Here is a 16865-nt window from a genome sequence, read left to right as displayed (position 1 = left end):
TTTCCTAGATTACTCATGAAGATGATGTGAAAGCATGCTGTAGAACATTTAGCTATTCACTCTCAAGTTACATGTATCCTGAATTCACACCTACTCTGTTCTGGGCACTGTGCTAATAATTCAGTGTATATTATCTTAATCCTCCTTTCTCAAATCCTTGTATTTCAAAAGGCCTGCAAAGATAAGTAGTATCATTCCCACTTCACAAGTGATGCTGAAACTCAGTTAAGTTTACTTGGTTATTAAATTGCAGACTTACTCAGTATTTAAACTCAGTCTGTCTGACTCTTAAGTCTGTGTTTCTCGACTGCTAAACTGCCAGAGTTTCTTTCCTTTTCTTTTTTAAAAATTTGTTTTTCATCCATTATTGCTTTGCATAGAAATGCTGGATAAAAGATGCTGCTGCTGCTTCATCCTCTTTTTTTAAGCTCTTTTTAGGCAACATAAACATTTAAAATATATGGAGTGGTGGATAATAGTGGACATAGTTGAATACAAGTAATATATGTTGTATCTGTGTAAAGTCAAAGAATATCTTAAATATTTCTATGAAGCAGAAAATAATTTTATGCATTTTATGTCCATTTGGGTCACTACATTGTATAAAACATAAGAATAAATTTGTAAAAGGTCCAGGGAGGTTGTGGTGGATTGTAACAGGTGTTTAAGGCTAGCGCAGTAAGGAAAAATAAAAGGAATTTAACCAGGGATTTAATGAAAAGCCCAAAGTGTTTACATAATTATTCTTCAGGTACTATGATGTTGTTTTTAAAGGTGTAGACTGACAATTGTGCTCACCATCTACAGCAGGGACCGTAAACTTAAATGCCCACATAAATCAGATGGGTAATACAAATGAGTGAAAGTGGGCCAGGTAACTCAGTGGAGTGCGGAAGGGTTATGATGCATTGTATCTTCTAATACAGGCATGTAGGCCTAGTACTACCAAATCTTTTAAAAATTTGAACTGGAGGTGTGGCTCAAGTGGTAGAGCACCTACCTAGCAAGTGCAAGGCCCAGAGTACAAACCCTAGTACTGCCAAAAAAAATTTTTTTAATTAAAAAAATAAAATTTTAGTTTACATGTAAAATATTTGTTTTGCAAATAATGGCAACTAATTCAGGTTTTGAAAACTCATGTGAAAGCCAAGTAAATATTTACTCACGGGCCACTGTTTTACAACTTCTGGACTAAAGAGCATTGAGAAAAAATAGGAAGAGTACTTTTGGTTGGATGAAAGAGAAAACATAACAGGTAGATAAACTGTTGAGGTAGGTTATATTATCTTTTCTTGAAGATCACCAATAAGTATTTATAGCTTTAGATGACTGATGAGTTAGCTACGCGAAAGTAAGAGAATATTACACCAGAAGTGCTATATGGTCTCTACGGAGGATTTTAGGACAAAGTTTTTAGCCTTTCTCTTTTAAAATTTGATATTAATTGTAGTCACTTAGGGATGGTATAAACATGCTTTAAGTACAATGGCAATTTCATTTATTTACAGGGAACAGAAAGAACAACTTCAAAAGATGAAAGACTTTGGGTCTGAGCCACAGATGGCTGACCACCTCCCACCTCAGGACTCAAGATTGCAGAATTCAAGACCAGGGATGTATCCGGTATGGGAAAAATGTGTGCTCAGAAAATGAAGTGGTTTCTGCTTTGTATGTTTATATGTTAGGTTGTTGAAGTGTTTTATTATAGTAATTATAAATTTCCTTGTAAAATGTAAATTTTGTAAAAGTGAATGCTTATGTTAATTTTTCTTTGAACATCTCTAACTATGGTCAAGGGGAGGCAGAAATGCCCCTTTTCACCAAGTTTTGATAAGTACATGAATACATTTACATAGCTTCATGTTCACAGATTTGTGGAGTCTTCCTAATACTTTTTATGTTTAGATAGTCCTGTTTTCCATTGAAGCAGGGCTACATGTGAGCCTTATTACACACCTTCCCTCTTTATATTGGAGAAAGTATGAAACACCGTACCTCAGTGCATATTCCAGTACTGTTCAGACAGTAGCAAAAAGGGGCATTTATATTAAAGAGTTGAGTGATTAAGTTCTCCCTTGTTTTGCTTTGGGGTTTTTGTTTTTTCTGTTATTACATCCTTAGCCAGTGATGGATTTTAAAAATGTTACCATACAAATAATATTATAACCACACAATGAAGGAGGAAAATCTGCTGTTCAGCCATTTTATCAAATTAACTCTTTCATTTATCAGTGTTCCCTTCCATCCTGATCTGATACTTAACACTCACACAAGTCGTTGACATCAGTGACTACCATGATGTTATTGACTCCCAGATAATAACTCCTGACTGTTGTATACATCCATCTGCTCACAGATTCTATCTGTGGATATGACTCCTGTTAAATTCAGTTTGTACGTAATGGAGCTCATGATCATTCCCCACTGAATTCTTTCTCCTCACTATCACCTATCAAAAATTGGAAGTCAGCTTTATGCTCTGTCGTACCTCTCTATGCAATAAGTTTTCTACCTTTAAAATATTGATCAAATATTCTATCCTCTACTTCCTCACATCTCATTTCTAGCCTTCATTATTCTTGCCTAGATTATTTATTTCAGAAACAAATGTTCTAATTCATCTCTCTCCAGATCATTCTCCATTTTCCTGCCAGAATGATTATTTTTAATCAAATCTTAGGGTATTTTTTATATATATATATATATATATATATATATATATACACGTACGTGCATACAATACAATAGCATACACTTATTTTTAAGCCTACAGTTTGAGTTCTGCCAAATGTATCCAAAAGATAAACTGCACACTCCAAAAAGTTCTCTCATGCCCTTGTATTTTGGGTCTGTGCCTACATTCCACTTCAGGCAGCACTGATGTGATTTCTGGCCCAAACAGACATTTTAAAACATAAATCTCACCATGTTGCCCCCTGGCTTTAAGACTTTTGTAGACTTTTATATGGCCTTGTGTGTTTCTGTGCAGGTCTGACCTCTTGTGACCATTGGTCGCTACTCTACTCTCCTCCACATGGAGCTACTTAACAACTCTGTGAATGAGTCTGTTCTTCTGCTTCTCCATGCCCTTGCATATGCATGTTGTTCTCTAAGCCTAGAGAATTTCTTTTCTCTCCCCATCTCTCCTCCAGTTGGCTAATTCTTGTTTATCTCTTAGGAGTCAACTGTACTGTTTTCTCTTGCACTTGTGTAACATGATTGCCTTCATGTCTCCTACCCCTGTAATATCTTATACTGGTCCCTGTCATAGTCTTTATCCTATTGTATTTTGATTATTTTCTTCTCATCTTTCCTTATAAACTGAGCCCACAGGATAGAAACTATATCTTTTATATTTGTATCTCTTGGAAAATGGTAGAAGCTCTAGATTATAAATCCACATTTCTGTAACTTAACAAATTATAAATATTTTTCCATATTGCTAGATGCTGGGTTATTTTTAATATACAATAATTTATCAAGCTATACTATTTGAGTATTTCTATCTAACCTTTCACTCTTATTATTATTAATATAACCTTAATGAATTTCTTTGTATCAGATTCTTATTTTGGATAACTTTTTTTCTGTTTTTTATTGTTGTTACTGGGATTTGAACTCAGGACCTCATGCTTGTTAGGTTTGCTAGGCAGGTGCCCCATCATTTGAGCCATTCTACCAGCTCATTGTTTTGGATAACTTAAGAGTAATTTTAATTTCCCAATGTGGGACACTTCAGCCAAAGAATAAGAACATTGTCATTGTCATTCCCCATGAATAAAGTTTCTTAACTATATTTGTCTGCTGTATTCTGGTGGCAGCCAGGGATTCTTGGTCTTATATATGATGATAAAATTAAATATTGACCTGACCATAAATTAATAAAGAATAAGAATTTTTAAATTATTCCTATTTCAAAACAGCTCTCTTAAATAGTTATTACATAATATCTATATCATAGTCTTTTAGTCATCAGCTACTTAATATTTTGGTGGTTTTAATAGCTTTACTACAATGTTTTGTTTTTGTTTTAGGGGTACTGGGGTTTGAACTCAGGGCCTCGTGCTTGCTTGGCAAGTGCCCTATCACTTGAACCAGTCCACCAGCCCTTGTATGTGTTGGGTATTTTCGAGATAGGGTCTCACAAACTGTTTGCCCAGGCTAGCTTCAAACTGAGATCCTCCTGATCTTTGCCACATGAGTAGCTAGGATTGTAGGCATGAGCCACCAGGTGCCCAGAAATACAATGTTTTAATTTCCTTCCTTCCTCCCTTCCTCCCTCCCTCCCTCTCTCCCTCCCTCCCTCTCTCCCTCCCTCTCTCCCTTCCTCCTTCCCTCCCTCCATTCCTTCCTTTCTCATTGTATAGTCCAAGCTGGTCTTAAACTTGTGATCCTCACGCCTCTGCCTCCTGAGTGCTAGGATTACATGTTGCATGTGTGTGCCACCACTGGGCCTTCAATATGCATTTTTGATAACTAATGAACATGAATATTTTTCCATGTTAATTATATTTTTCCTCTTGTATAAATTCTGTTTTTGTCCTTTACCTATATTTGTCTTTGACTGTTAAGAATTTTCTTATCAATTTATATTACCTTTAATATAATTTAGTCCTTTCTGATATAAATACTGTGGAGTTGTTTCACAAATGTATCTTTTGTTCTCACTATATAGGATGAAGAAAAACCACTTTTTGATTTATTTGTAGATATACTCCCTACAGATCTTAAGATGATTGACTTGTCTGAATAGCTGTGCCCCAGTCAGAATAGCTTTGTTCCATACTGGTATTCTCTGAACAAAGTTTAAAAGGCCATACATATCCTAATAAAAAGTCTACCTATATGTAACAGCCATTTGTATTTAATTCAGACTGTAGTGGCCTCCACTTAATGTTCTTTTTTTTTCTTCTTCTTCTTCTTTTTTTTCTTTTTGATGGGACTGGGGTTTGAATTCAGGGCTTTTGTGTTTGCAGAGCAAGTGTTCTGCTTGAGCCACACCTCCAGCCTTAATGTTCTTTGTATATTAGCAAAATCCATTTTTTACTCAAAGTTTAGTTCTAAAGCACAGCCAACATTATGAGTAAATATGTAAATAATATATACTGTTTGCTCTCCAAGGTCTGAAATAGTTGTCAGTAAAGAATAAACAAACCAGAAATGGTGAACTAAGGAAAATGGGGAAAAAGTATTTGAATAAGGCTTGCAAAAATTAAAATAAAATATATTTGACAATTGGCTTTCACTATTGAGTAAACAGGACCTGTCTGCTAAGAGGTGCTGCCATCTCCTTAATGTACATTTCCTTGGCACTTGTGATGGCTTTGGAAAAACAGACATAAACATTTCATACAGCAATGGCACACCCTCTTGGAGAGATTGTGAAATGTCCCATTCAGCTTCTTTGTTTTGTTGTTTCCTGGTATTCATGTTCTTTGTCTATCCCAGCATTGTCACATACTGCTATAGTCAACCAGACAACTGAAAGGAATGGAAGGGAGGTGGCTCCTGGACTTTGTTTCTCTCACTGGAAATTTGCTATTTTTGTGGAGGAGATAGATCTCTAAGTTAGGAAGATGGTTTATAGCTGAGGTTCTTAATCAAGTGGTGAACATCAGAATTATTCGTGGAGGTGGTGGTTTTTTTGGGTTTTTTTGTTTTTTTCTTTTTGGCAGGGTCTCACTGTGTAGCCCAGGCTGGCCTCAAAATCTTTTTTTTTTTTCTTCTTTCTCTACAAAATGTCAGGTTATAAACCATTCTTAGTACTGACTGTCTTCTGAACACTGAGCATAGAAATGCCACTTGCTCTTTGCCCCAGTGTCACAGGCACAGCAGGTTGTCTGTGTGCCTATGGTGCTCTGGCCTCAAACACTTGAATTTCCTGCTTTTTGGGTGCTGGGATTATAACATGTACCACCATGCCTGGATCATAGAGGCTTTTTGTTTTTCATTTTTAATATATTTTTTAAAAATTAAGGTTTAGAGGAGTGGCTCAAGTAGTAGAGTTCCTGCCTAGCAAGTGTGAGGCCCTGAGTTCAAACCCTGGTCCCACCAAAAAAAAAAAAAAATACAGTGATTGTATGTAATTATAGGGTGCCATTTTAAAATATTCCATTAATAGTTGTCATCCATAGTTATTCTACTCTACTATAGAGTATTAGAAATTCTTATGTAACTGTACTTCGTACCTGTTAACTGTCTTCTCTCCATTTTCCCCCATCTTCTCCTTTCTCACACCCTTCCCAGCTTGTGGTTGTTTTTGTATTAAACTAGTGGTAGGACCCCACCCACAGAAATTTAGTAGGTTTGGCATGGGTCTGGGATGTTTGAATCTAAGTAGGGAAAGGGAAAGAAAGAGAGAGTGTGGTATGTTGTTAGAAGGGATGGTAGTATTGAAGACAATTTTTTTTCCCTTTGTGAGGACCACTTTGTTGAGGTATAATTTGCATTAACTGTACAGTTCAATTTTGAGGGGTGGGGTTTTACTAGGGTTTGAACTCAGAGCTTCATGCTTGCTAGGCAGGCACTCTACCACTTGAGGTACTCCGCCAGCCAATTCGATTATTTTAAACAATTAAGTCTTAAACAAAGCAATTGTCACTGTAACCCAGTTTTAGAACATTTCATCATGCCAAGATCCTTATGCCAGTTTACAGTTAATTCTCATTCTTTATCCCCAGTCCTAGGCAACCACTAGTCTACTTTCTATAGTTTTGCCTTTGGGCATTTCATAAATATGGAATCATACAGTATGTGATCTTTTACATCTGGCTTCTTTTACTTTTACTCAGCATAGTGTTTTCAAGTTCATCTATGACATAGCATGAATCAGTACTTCATTTCTTTTTATTTGCTGACTAACATCCATTGTGTGCACATACCACATTCTGCTCATCCATTCACCAGTAGATAGACATTTGGATTGTCTTTAGTTGGACATACTTTTTTTTGGCTAGATACCTAGAAATGGAATTGATGAGTCATATGATAAATTTGTTTGATTTTTTGAGAAACTGACAAACTATTTACCAAATCAGTGACACCATTTTACATTCCCACTAGGAATCTTAAGAGTTATCTTCTTTCTCCACATCCTCATCATCATTTGTTTTTGTCTGTTTTATTAATTATAGCCATTCCAGTAAATATGAAATGACATCTCATTTTGATTTTAATTTGTATTTTTTTTTAATTACTAATGATATTGACAGCATCTTTTCATGTGCATCTTAGTCATTTATATATCTTCTTTGGAGAAATATTCAAATCTTTGATTAAATGTCTTATTGAGTTATAAGTTTTATATATTCTGTATTCAAGTCCTTTATTAAATACGAGATTTGTACATATTTTCTCCCTCTCTGTGACTTGACTTTTCATTGCACAAAGTTTACAGTTTGAGTGAGTCTAATTGATTAATTTTTTTAATGGATTGAAAATGAGATTTTAATTTCCACTGATTTGTGACAATGTGGTGATATGCTCACTAAGCCATTTACTCTCTTCTCTAGCCTCCAGGGTCTTACAGACCACCCCCTCCTATGGGTAAGCCACCAGGTTCAGTTGTAAGACCCTCTGCTCCACCAGCAAGATCATCTATTCCTCTGACTAGGCCACCTGTGCCAATACCACCACCACCTCCTCCTCCGCCTCCACCGCCTCCCCCTCCTCCAGTTATAAAACCACAAACTTCAGCTGTGGAACAGGAACGCTGGGATGAAGATTCTTTCTATGGGCTATGGGATACAAATGATGAACAAGGACTAAATTCAGAATTTAAGTCAGAAACTGCAACAATTCCATCTGCTCCAGTATTACCACCCCCACCTGTTCACTCTTCCATTCCCCCCCCTGGCCCAATGCCTATGGGTATGCCACCCATGTCCAAACCACCACCAGTGCAGCAGACTGTTGATTATGGCCATGGCCGAGGTGAGTAATGATGATGACCTTGCATTTGGGCTTCTACAAGAATTGGCTTTTTGTGGATGATTTTTGTTTGTTTGTTTGTTTGAGATAGGGTCTCACTATGTAGCCTAAGCTGGTCTACAATTCACTATATAGCTCAGGCTAAACCTCGATCTCATTAATCTGTGATTTTTGTTAAGCTTCTCTCTTACAATATTTTATCCCTGTTTTTTGCTTTTTGTTTTATTTTTTTTAAATCAGATATGTCCACTAATAAAGTTGAACAAATACCATATGGAGAAAGAATAACCCTACGCCCAGATCCACTACCTGACAGGTCAACCTTTGAGACAGGTAGGATTCCCAGAGAGAAGAATATTTTTAAATTTAATTTTAGAGAGTAATTATTACATGATTTTCCATTTAGTGAGATTATCTGACCTTTAATATAGCTAGAAAATTCTTAAGTTGAATTTAGGGCATTAGTTTATACTAGTTGTGAAGTTAAATTTGTGCTTTTTTACTTTTATTTTTTAAAATGGATATAATACTTATTTTGTATTAATTGTTTTTGCAGAGCATATGAGCCAGCGCGATCGCTATGATAGAGACAGAGATCGTGAACCTTATTTTGATCGTCAAAGTAATGTCATAGCAGATCATCGAGATTTTAAAAGGGATCGAGAGACACATAGAGATAGAGACCGAGATCGTGTTATTGACTATGACCGGGATCGATTTGACAGAGAGCGTCGGCCCAGAGATGATAGGTATGCTATGAAAAATATGTTTACTGCTGATGGCTCACGCCTGTAATCCTAGCTACTTGAGAGGCCAAGATTAGGATTGTAGTTCGAGGCTAGCTCAGGCAAATAGTTCAGGAGTTCCCGTCTCCCAAATAACCAGAGCAAAATGGACTGGAGGTGTGGCTCAAGTGGTAGAGCAACTGCTTTGCAAACATGAAGCTCTGGGTTCAAACCCCAGTCCCACAAAAAAAAAAAAAAAAAACGTAAAAGAAAAATACCTTTGCTAAGTATACAAATTACCACATGTAAGTTCAGCAAAAGTCAATGTATCTAAAGGGAATTTAGTAAATGACATATTCTTCTCATGTATGTGTGTAATTTGAAGAAGGAAGAGCAGTTCTGGAACAATTTTTAGGAAAATACATTCTTGAGTTTTGCTTGCTTGAATTCCAGAGAATTAAATGGCAGATAGAATAACCAGTAAGGAAAGGAAACAGTATTGTCGATAAAGGTGCAACCATTACTTAATTATAGGCAAGCAGTCTATTTTTGCAATTCATGAGCTTTGTAGATACCTTTCTGTAAGGCAGATATAAATGAAATAAAAAATCAAAATATAAATATTGACTATGTGGAGTAACTGCCCATAGAGAAGATTGGACAGGTAATGGTGTTGCATTATATAAATATAAATATTTTTACTTACCAAAGCATTTCCTTTTACACCTTCTAGGACTCAGTCATATCGAGACAAAAAAGACCATTCCTCATCTAGAAGAGGAGGGTTTGATAGGCCATCCTATGACCGGAAGTCTGACCGACCAGCCTACGAAGGCCCATCCATGTTTGGAGGTAGTGTAATGCCATAGTAACTACAATAAGGATGTTGAGAATGTAAACAGTGGGAGATGCTTCCCACTGTAGTTATGGATTTGAATGTTCAGAGTCAAATGTACTTTAATATTTGTCAGAGAAGGCAGCATAATCAAAAATAGCAATGTAATTAATGGAATAAGACAAATGTTTTTTATTATTAAAGAAATTTTCAAAATTAGAAACAAAGCCACTTATAATCCACCATTCACCATTCCAAAACTAATAAGTTTGTGCATTTCCTCATTCTTTCTTCATGTACATATTTATGAGGTATCAAAGTATAAATGCAGGATTTCTTTTGCTGTGGTTGTTTTTTTGCCATGCTAGGATAGAGCCCAGGACCTTGCATATGCTGGGCTAGTACTCTACTGCTGAGTTACATCCCCAACCCTAAATACAGCGTGCTTGTTCTGCTTGATAATTGCACCGTACATTTCTCCACATATAAACCTATTAGTGGTTTTGTGGTATTCCATTGAGTGAATAAGACCCTTACTGTTGGACATTTAGTTTGCTTTTAGCTTTTCAGGATTGTAAGTTGTACTTAAACTAGAAACTCATATCTATTTGTAGTAATTTGTTTTCCTAAGCTGATGACTCTTATTCTTAATACTGTAAAACAGAAGCTATAGAATTATCAGTCATGCTTGAGATTGTCCCTCACAGTATTTATTCTTCTTCTATGCACCATTGCTTAACTTTTTTCCAACATTTAATACAAACAAGCTGAATTCAGTAGTTTGCAGAACATTCTGTTTTCCCGAAATAGACCTAAATCTTTTCATTTTCTTGATTTCAGATTTCTATTACATTAAACTTTCTCTAATTAAAGTTAAAAGTGGCCCTCAAGTCATTAGACTTGGTCTGAATTATGATTAAGATGAAAGCGGAGTTAACTTTCAAAATAATTACTATATAAATAGTAATTTTATTCAACTGCTGGAATTGTAGGAGAACGAAGAACTTACCCAGAGGAGCGAATACCTCTGCAGGCTCCTTCACTAAGTCACCAGCCACCTCCAGCTCCACGGGTTGAGAAGAAGCCTGAATCTAAGAATGTAGATGACATTTTGAAACCACCAGGCCGGGACAGCAGACCAGAGAGAGTGAGTCCAATGAAGCTGGCTAGTTTTCTTGCAAATCTGAAGATAGATCTTCTTAATATTATGAACAGAATTTCTCTACTTTTCTGCAACGTAGAAATAATATCAGATTCAAGGCATCTTAGCATCTCTAAATCACAAAACAGTCTCATGTACTACCTACATAAGAAGTTAGAGCTAAATTTCTTAGCAAAAAAATAAAAGTTAGAAACTTTAAAACAGTTCATGAAAGCTCAATTAAGTGCATTTTGAAGGAAGAAAAAGTAGATTTGGTTTTAAGGTATATAAAACAAAAAGGTAGACTTGATTAGCTTAGGTTTAATTTCCTAATGTATACATTCTTTTGAATTTGGCTTATATTGTAGAATGATTGGACTCCATTTGAATAAACTGACACTGTAGATTTCAGCCAGATAGTTTGACCGCCATTAATAGACCCAATATTTAGACTGAGTTATTAGTTCCTTGTTTGAGGTTGGTTTTTTTTGCCTACTGTTAATCTTTCCTGTGGTTGCTGTTTGCAAGCTACAGTAGACCTCCCTTATGTGTAGTGTCACTTTATTCATTTCCACTTACCCGAGGTCAGCAGTGATCCTAAACTATTAAGTGAAAAATTCCAGAAATAGACAATTCATAAGTTTAAAGTTTTGAGTTGTTCTGAGTAGCATACTGAAATCTTGCTATTCAGGAAGTAGATGATTCAGGAAGTGAATCATCCTTTTTTCCAGCATACCCGTACTCTAAGCAGTGCCTACCTGTTGGTCACTATCTGTTAGTAACTACCTTGGTTATCAGATTGACTGTCATGGTAGTGCAGTGCTTATATGTAAGTTTTGGTACTATCTGTGGTTTTAAGCTTTGCTAGGGGATCTTGGAATGTATTCCCAGTGGGAAAGGTGGAACTATGTATATTTCTTACCCATCGTTTTGCTTTTAGTATGTTTGTGTCTTTGAATGTAAAGTGTGTTTCCTGTAAACAACATATAGCTAAATCATGTTTTTTTATACAAGTCCGACAGTTTCTGCCTTTTTTCCCCCCCACCCCGCCGTCTGCAATGCTAGGGTTTGAACCCAACACCTCACACAGGCTAGCCAGGCACTCTACCACTGAGGTACACTCCTGGCCCAGTCTCTGCTGTCCCCCCACCCTTGGTAGTATTGAGATTTGAACTCAGGGCCCTGCACTTGCTAGACAGGCACTCTTATCACTTGAGCCATACCCCCAGCCCTTTTTTGTTAGTTATTTTTCATGTAGAGTTGTGTTTTTGCTCAGGGCCAGCTTTAGACTGCAATCTACTTATGCCTCCTGCATAGCTGGAGGTGTGTACAATCGATGGGACATACATGTATACCACTATCCCCAGCTTATGGATTGAGAATGGAGTCTCACTTTTTGCCCAGCCTGGCCTCAAACTACAATCCTCCCAGTCTCAGCCTCCCAAGTAGCTGAGATTACAGCTGTGAGTCACTGTGCCTGGCCAGTCTCTGTCTTTTGATTGGATTGTTTAATCCATTCACATTTGATGTTATTTTTTATATAATTGGCTTAATTTCCTTTCAGGGTTGTTCATACCAAGTGTATAGAAATACAGTTGGCAAAGGAGGTGGGAGGGAGAGGGAGGAGGTGGGGGATGACGACAGAGGGGTGAGATGGCCCAAACAATGTATGCGCATATGAATAAATGAATAAATAAACCAAATAAAATAAAATACAATTGATTTTTGTGTATTCATCTTGTATTCTGTAACATCAGTGAACTTATCAGTTCCAAAGCTTTTTAAAGGATTCTTAGGATTTTCTGTATATAAGATCATGTCACCTGCAAATACAGTTTTATTCTTTCCTTTCTAAGATGGATGCCTTATATTTCCTTTTCTTGCCTAATTGTCCTGGCTGAAACCTCCAGTACATTGAATAGATAGGGCAAGAGTGAACATCCTCACCCTGTTCCTGATCTTAGAGAGAAAATATTCAGTCTTTCACCATTAAGATGATGTTAGGGCCATGTATGTTGGCTCAAGCCTGTAATCCTAGCTATTTAGGGGGCAGAGATCGGAATGATCACTGTTCTAGGCCAGCCCAAGCAAATGGTTTGTGAGACTCCATCTCAACCAATGCCTGGGTACAGTGATTCACACCCATCATTCCAGCTACACGGGGAAGCACAAATAGGAGGATCACATCTCACATCCAGGTTGGCCTGGACATAAAGTGAGACCCTATTTTAAAAATAAAACCAACACACAAAGGGCTGGTAGAGTAGCTCAAGTGGTAGTGTGCCTGTCTAGCAAGCGCAAGACCCTGTGGTCAACTCAAGTACCAAAAAACAAAAAAAAGTATGATGTTAGCTGTGAATCTTTTTTGTTTGTGTGTGGTGGGACTGGGGTTTGAACTCAGGGCTTCACGCTTACAAAGCAGGCACTCTGCTGCTTGAGCCACACCTCCAGTCCCAGCTGTGGATTTTTTAAAGATAAACGTTATCAGGCTGAGGAAGTCTTCTTCTAGTCTTAGTTTGCTGAATGTGTTTATCATTAAGGATATTGGATTTTGTTGAATGCTTTTTTTTTTTCTGCATCAATTGAGATAGTTGTGTGATTGTTGTTTATAAATATATTATTCTAATGTATTATATTAATTGATCTTCACATCCCTGGGATAAGTCACACTTGGTCAGGGTATATAATTCTTTTTACATTTTGCTGGAATCAATTTGCTAGTGATTTGTTGATGGCTATTACACACACACCCGTCTTCATAACAGACTTTGTAGTGTTCTCTTGTGATGTCTTTGTTTTTTATATAAGGATAATGCTGGCCTCATAAAATATGTTAGGTATTGTTCCTTTTGTTTTTGGAAGAATCAGTATTGATTCTTTAAATGTTTTGGTAAAATTCAGTGAAGCCATCTGGACCTGAGCCTGCCTTTATGGGTAGTTTTTTTGTTGTTGTTTTAATTATTATTACTACTTTAGTCTATTTGCTTATCATAAGTATGCACATTGTCTATTTCTTCTTGTGTCAGTGTTGGCATACAGTTGCAGTATTGCTTTATAATCTTTTTCATTTTTGTAAGGTTAGTAGTAATGTCCCTTCTTTCATTTCTTTTTTTTCCTCTTTTTTTTTTTTTTTTTTTTTTTTTCAGTACTAGGGTTTGAACTTGGGTCCTCACACTTGCTAGGCAGGTACTCTACCACTTAAGCCGCTCCTCCAGCCCTTTTTTGTATTGGGTTTTTTTTGAGATTGGGTCTCACAGGCTGACTTTGAACCTCCATTCTCCTGATGTCTGCCTCCTGAATAGCTAGGATTATAGGCATGAGCCACCATTACCTGGCTCCCTTCTTTCATTTCTGATTGTAGTAATTTGAATCTTCTCTCCTTTTTTTCTTAGTCAACCTAATTAAAGGTTTCTCAATATTGTTGTATTGTTGATATTTTCAAAGAACCAGCTTTTGGTTTTGAAAAGTCTGTTTTTCTGTTGCTGTAACAAAATACCTGAGGCTGGGTACTTTATGAGGAAAAGTGGTTTATTTATTAGCTCACAGTGTTTAAGATTCAAGAGCATGGCATCTGCTCTCAAGAGAGCTGTCCGGACACCCTTAAGTACTGCATCACACACTGATACAGTGTGATCATTTAAAAATGATCCTGTTACTTCCTACTATGTCCCACCTCAACACTGCCACACTGGGGACCATGTTTCCATTGAGGAATACACTCAAATCATAGCCAAACCATAACAAGATTATTGATTTTTCTTTAGTTTTTGTTCTCTATTTTGCTTATGTATGCCTTAATCTTTATTGTTTCCTTCTGTTCTGTCTCTTAGATTTAGTTTGCTCTTCTTTTTCTAGCGTCTTAAGGTAGGAGGTTAGGTTATTGATTCTAGATGTTTCTTCTTTCTGAATATAGGCATTTATAATTAAAATTTTTTTTTAACACTTTCTTCATCCTATGAGCTCTGGTATGTTGGGTCTTTATTTTCATTCATCTCAGAGTATTTTTTGATTTTTGTTTTGATTTCTTCTTTGACCCACTGCTTATTAAGCAATGTATTATTTAATTTCCACTAATTTCATTCATTATTGTCAGAACATAACTTTCTATTCTTTCAAATACATTAACGTTTGTTTCATGACATATATCATCTGGTCTCTCCTGAAGAATGGTAGGTCATTATTAACTAAGAACTCATTGCTAAAAAATCTGATTTTTCTTTCTTTTTTCGTTTTTGGTGGTACTGGGGTTTGAACTCAGGGCCTTGCACTTGCTAGGCAGGTTCTCTACCACTTGAACCCCTAAACCCCAGAGTGATTTTTTTTTTTTAATCTCATGTGTTTCAGATTGTTGTTATAATGAGAGGATTGCCTGGCAGTGGAAAGACTCATGTTGCAAAACTTATTCGAGTGAGTATGGGAAAGCAAAAAAAATCATTTGTTGTGTAGTAAGCAGTGTGTTATTGATATAGGTGTCTCCCATTTAACCCATTGTAGTGGCCCATGAATTCATGGTAGATGTTGTCCCATGTGAACTTTTGATCTACTTAGATAAATATTTTTGCCTCTGCTTGACTTGAAACCACCGAAAATTATATATTATTTAGCCATAAATTTTTTGCTTTATTTCTTCATGTATATTGTTGTACATTTGTAATGTGATATAATTTCTTTTTTTGTTTTGGCTTGTAGTAGGGTTGGAACTCAGAGCCTCACACTAGGCAGTTAGTTGTTCTACCTCACCTTCAGCCCTTGTTTCATAGATTTTTTTTTTAAACTTTGGCTATTCAATTTTTAGGATAAGGAGGTAGAATTTGGAGGACCTGCACCCAGAGTTTTAAGCCTAGATGATTACTTCATCACTGAAGTAGAAAAAGAAGAAAAAGATCCAGATTCTGGAAAGAAAGTGAAAAAGAAGGTATGATTTATTTCTCTTAGGTTACATTCTGAATCTGATTCATTGACAGTATTTAAAGGAAAAAATGGTCAGAAGGAGTTGGAGCTTTTTTGAAGACTAAGACTTCTCCATTTTCTAATCAAACTTTGGTACTCAGGTGTGAAGGGACAATACAAAGTCATCTGTATCCAGATGTTAACCAGGGAAAAGGTTTAGGATGATTCTTTACTTTTCATTAACCCCAGATCTCTTTTGGGGGATCTTAGGTAATGGAATATGAATATGAAGCAGAGATGGAGGAAACTTACCGCACCAGCATGTTCAAAACTTTCAAAAAGACTCTGGATGATGGCTTTTTTCCCTTCATCATTTTGGATGCTATCAATGACAGAGTTAGACATTTTGACCAATTTTGGAGTGCAGCAAAAACCAAGGGATTTGAGGTATAGCCTTAAAAGAACTTTTAAAGCACTTCATTTTCATATAAGTTTTATATTTCTTTGTCTAATGATTACTTGTTGCTTAGGTATATTTGGCTGAAATGAGTGCCGATAACCAGACATGTGGCAAGAGAAATATTCATGGACGAAAACTTAAAGAAATAAATAAGGTAATGTTTAAAATCGTCGAGTACCCTAAATTTCATTTTTCAGCATCAGTACTCTTATCTGGAAGCTTTTTTTTTTTAATCTTTTTAAAAATTAGCATATATTAATGCATAAAGGGGTTTCGTTGTGATATTTCCATATTGGAAACTCTTGGTTTTTCCCATTTTCTTTCACAGTTTCTTTACTACCCATTTTAGTAAATATTTATTTTCCTTTGTATATGAATGAAAGGGTTTTCCTACCTCTTCCTGGAACTGGCCCATTACATGTCACAATGCTAGTTTAATTTATCTTGGATGCTCACTTGGCTTCCATTTGAGTAGCTTCCAGATATAACTTGATCTCACGAATTTCTCAATAGATGGCTGATCACTGGGAAGTTGCACCTCGTCACATGATGCGTCTAGACATCCGTTCTTTGCTGCAAGATGCTGCTATTGAAGAGGTGAGTGTGCACCCATGGCTCAAATGCAGCTTAAAACCTACAGAAAAGTTAAATGAACAGTGTAAGAGCACCTGTACCCCTTTTGTTGCGATTCACTAATTGTTAATATTTTGCCACATTCTTCTCTATACAGATACATGCTTAATATTATTACGATTAATGTTCACACTATTACTGTGGAATCATATGAGAATTAATAAGTTTAAGACCTAATAATGCTAAATACCTCAGTGGATATGTCTTAATAACAAGGACACTTCTCTTACAGAACCAGGAAGTTTAACATTG

The 16865-nt window shown here is 36.3% G+C and overlaps 1 protein-coding gene and 1 non-coding gene across 5 annotated transcripts in view; one reads left to right on the top strand and one right to left on the bottom strand.

Moving 5' to 3' along the window:
- Ylpm1 (YLP motif containing 1) overlaps nucleotides 1-16865 on the top strand; it is a 72695-nt gene that overhangs the window by 40733 nt on the left and 15097 nt on the right. For 3 of the 4 annotated variants that reach the window (XR_012446094.1, XM_074067533.1, XM_020175621.2), the window contains 11 exons: nucleotides 1509-1623; nucleotides 7512-7932; nucleotides 8170-8262; nucleotides 8486-8678; nucleotides 9388-9506; nucleotides 10482-10636; nucleotides 14975-15037; nucleotides 15426-15545; nucleotides 15791-15967; nucleotides 16051-16134; nucleotides 16494-16577. Coding sequence is in view for 3 of the 4 variants with exons in the window: in XM_074067533.1 (XP_073923634.1) it covers nucleotides 1509-1623; nucleotides 7512-7932; nucleotides 8170-8262; nucleotides 8486-8678; nucleotides 9388-9506; nucleotides 10482-10636; nucleotides 14975-15037; nucleotides 15426-15545; nucleotides 15791-15967; nucleotides 16051-16134; nucleotides 16494-16577 (1624 nt within the window). In the remaining variant the exon portion in view is untranslated. The remainder of the gene's footprint in view (nucleotides 1-1508; nucleotides 1624-7511; nucleotides 7933-8169; nucleotides 8263-8485; nucleotides 8679-9387; nucleotides 9507-10481; nucleotides 10637-14974; nucleotides 15038-15425; nucleotides 15546-15790; nucleotides 15968-16050; nucleotides 16135-16493; nucleotides 16578-16865) is intronic. The other variant, XM_020175622.2, reaches the window with a different exon arrangement.
- Nucleotides 5737-5873, bottom strand: LOC141422254 (small nucleolar RNA SNORA43). The gene has a single exon (XR_012446852.1). It is a non-coding gene; the product is annotated as a small nucleolar RNA SNORA43 (small nucleolar RNA).

Source organism: Castor canadensis, chromosome 3, assembly GCF_047511655.1.
Source record: "Castor canadensis chromosome 3, mCasCan1.hap1v2, whole genome shotgun sequence".
NCBI classification, from domain to species: domain Eukaryota; kingdom Metazoa; phylum Chordata; class Mammalia; order Rodentia; family Castoridae; genus Castor; species Castor canadensis.
The sequence above is the reverse complement of the archived record's forward strand: the minus strand, read 5'-3'. Positions and strand labels throughout refer to the sequence as shown.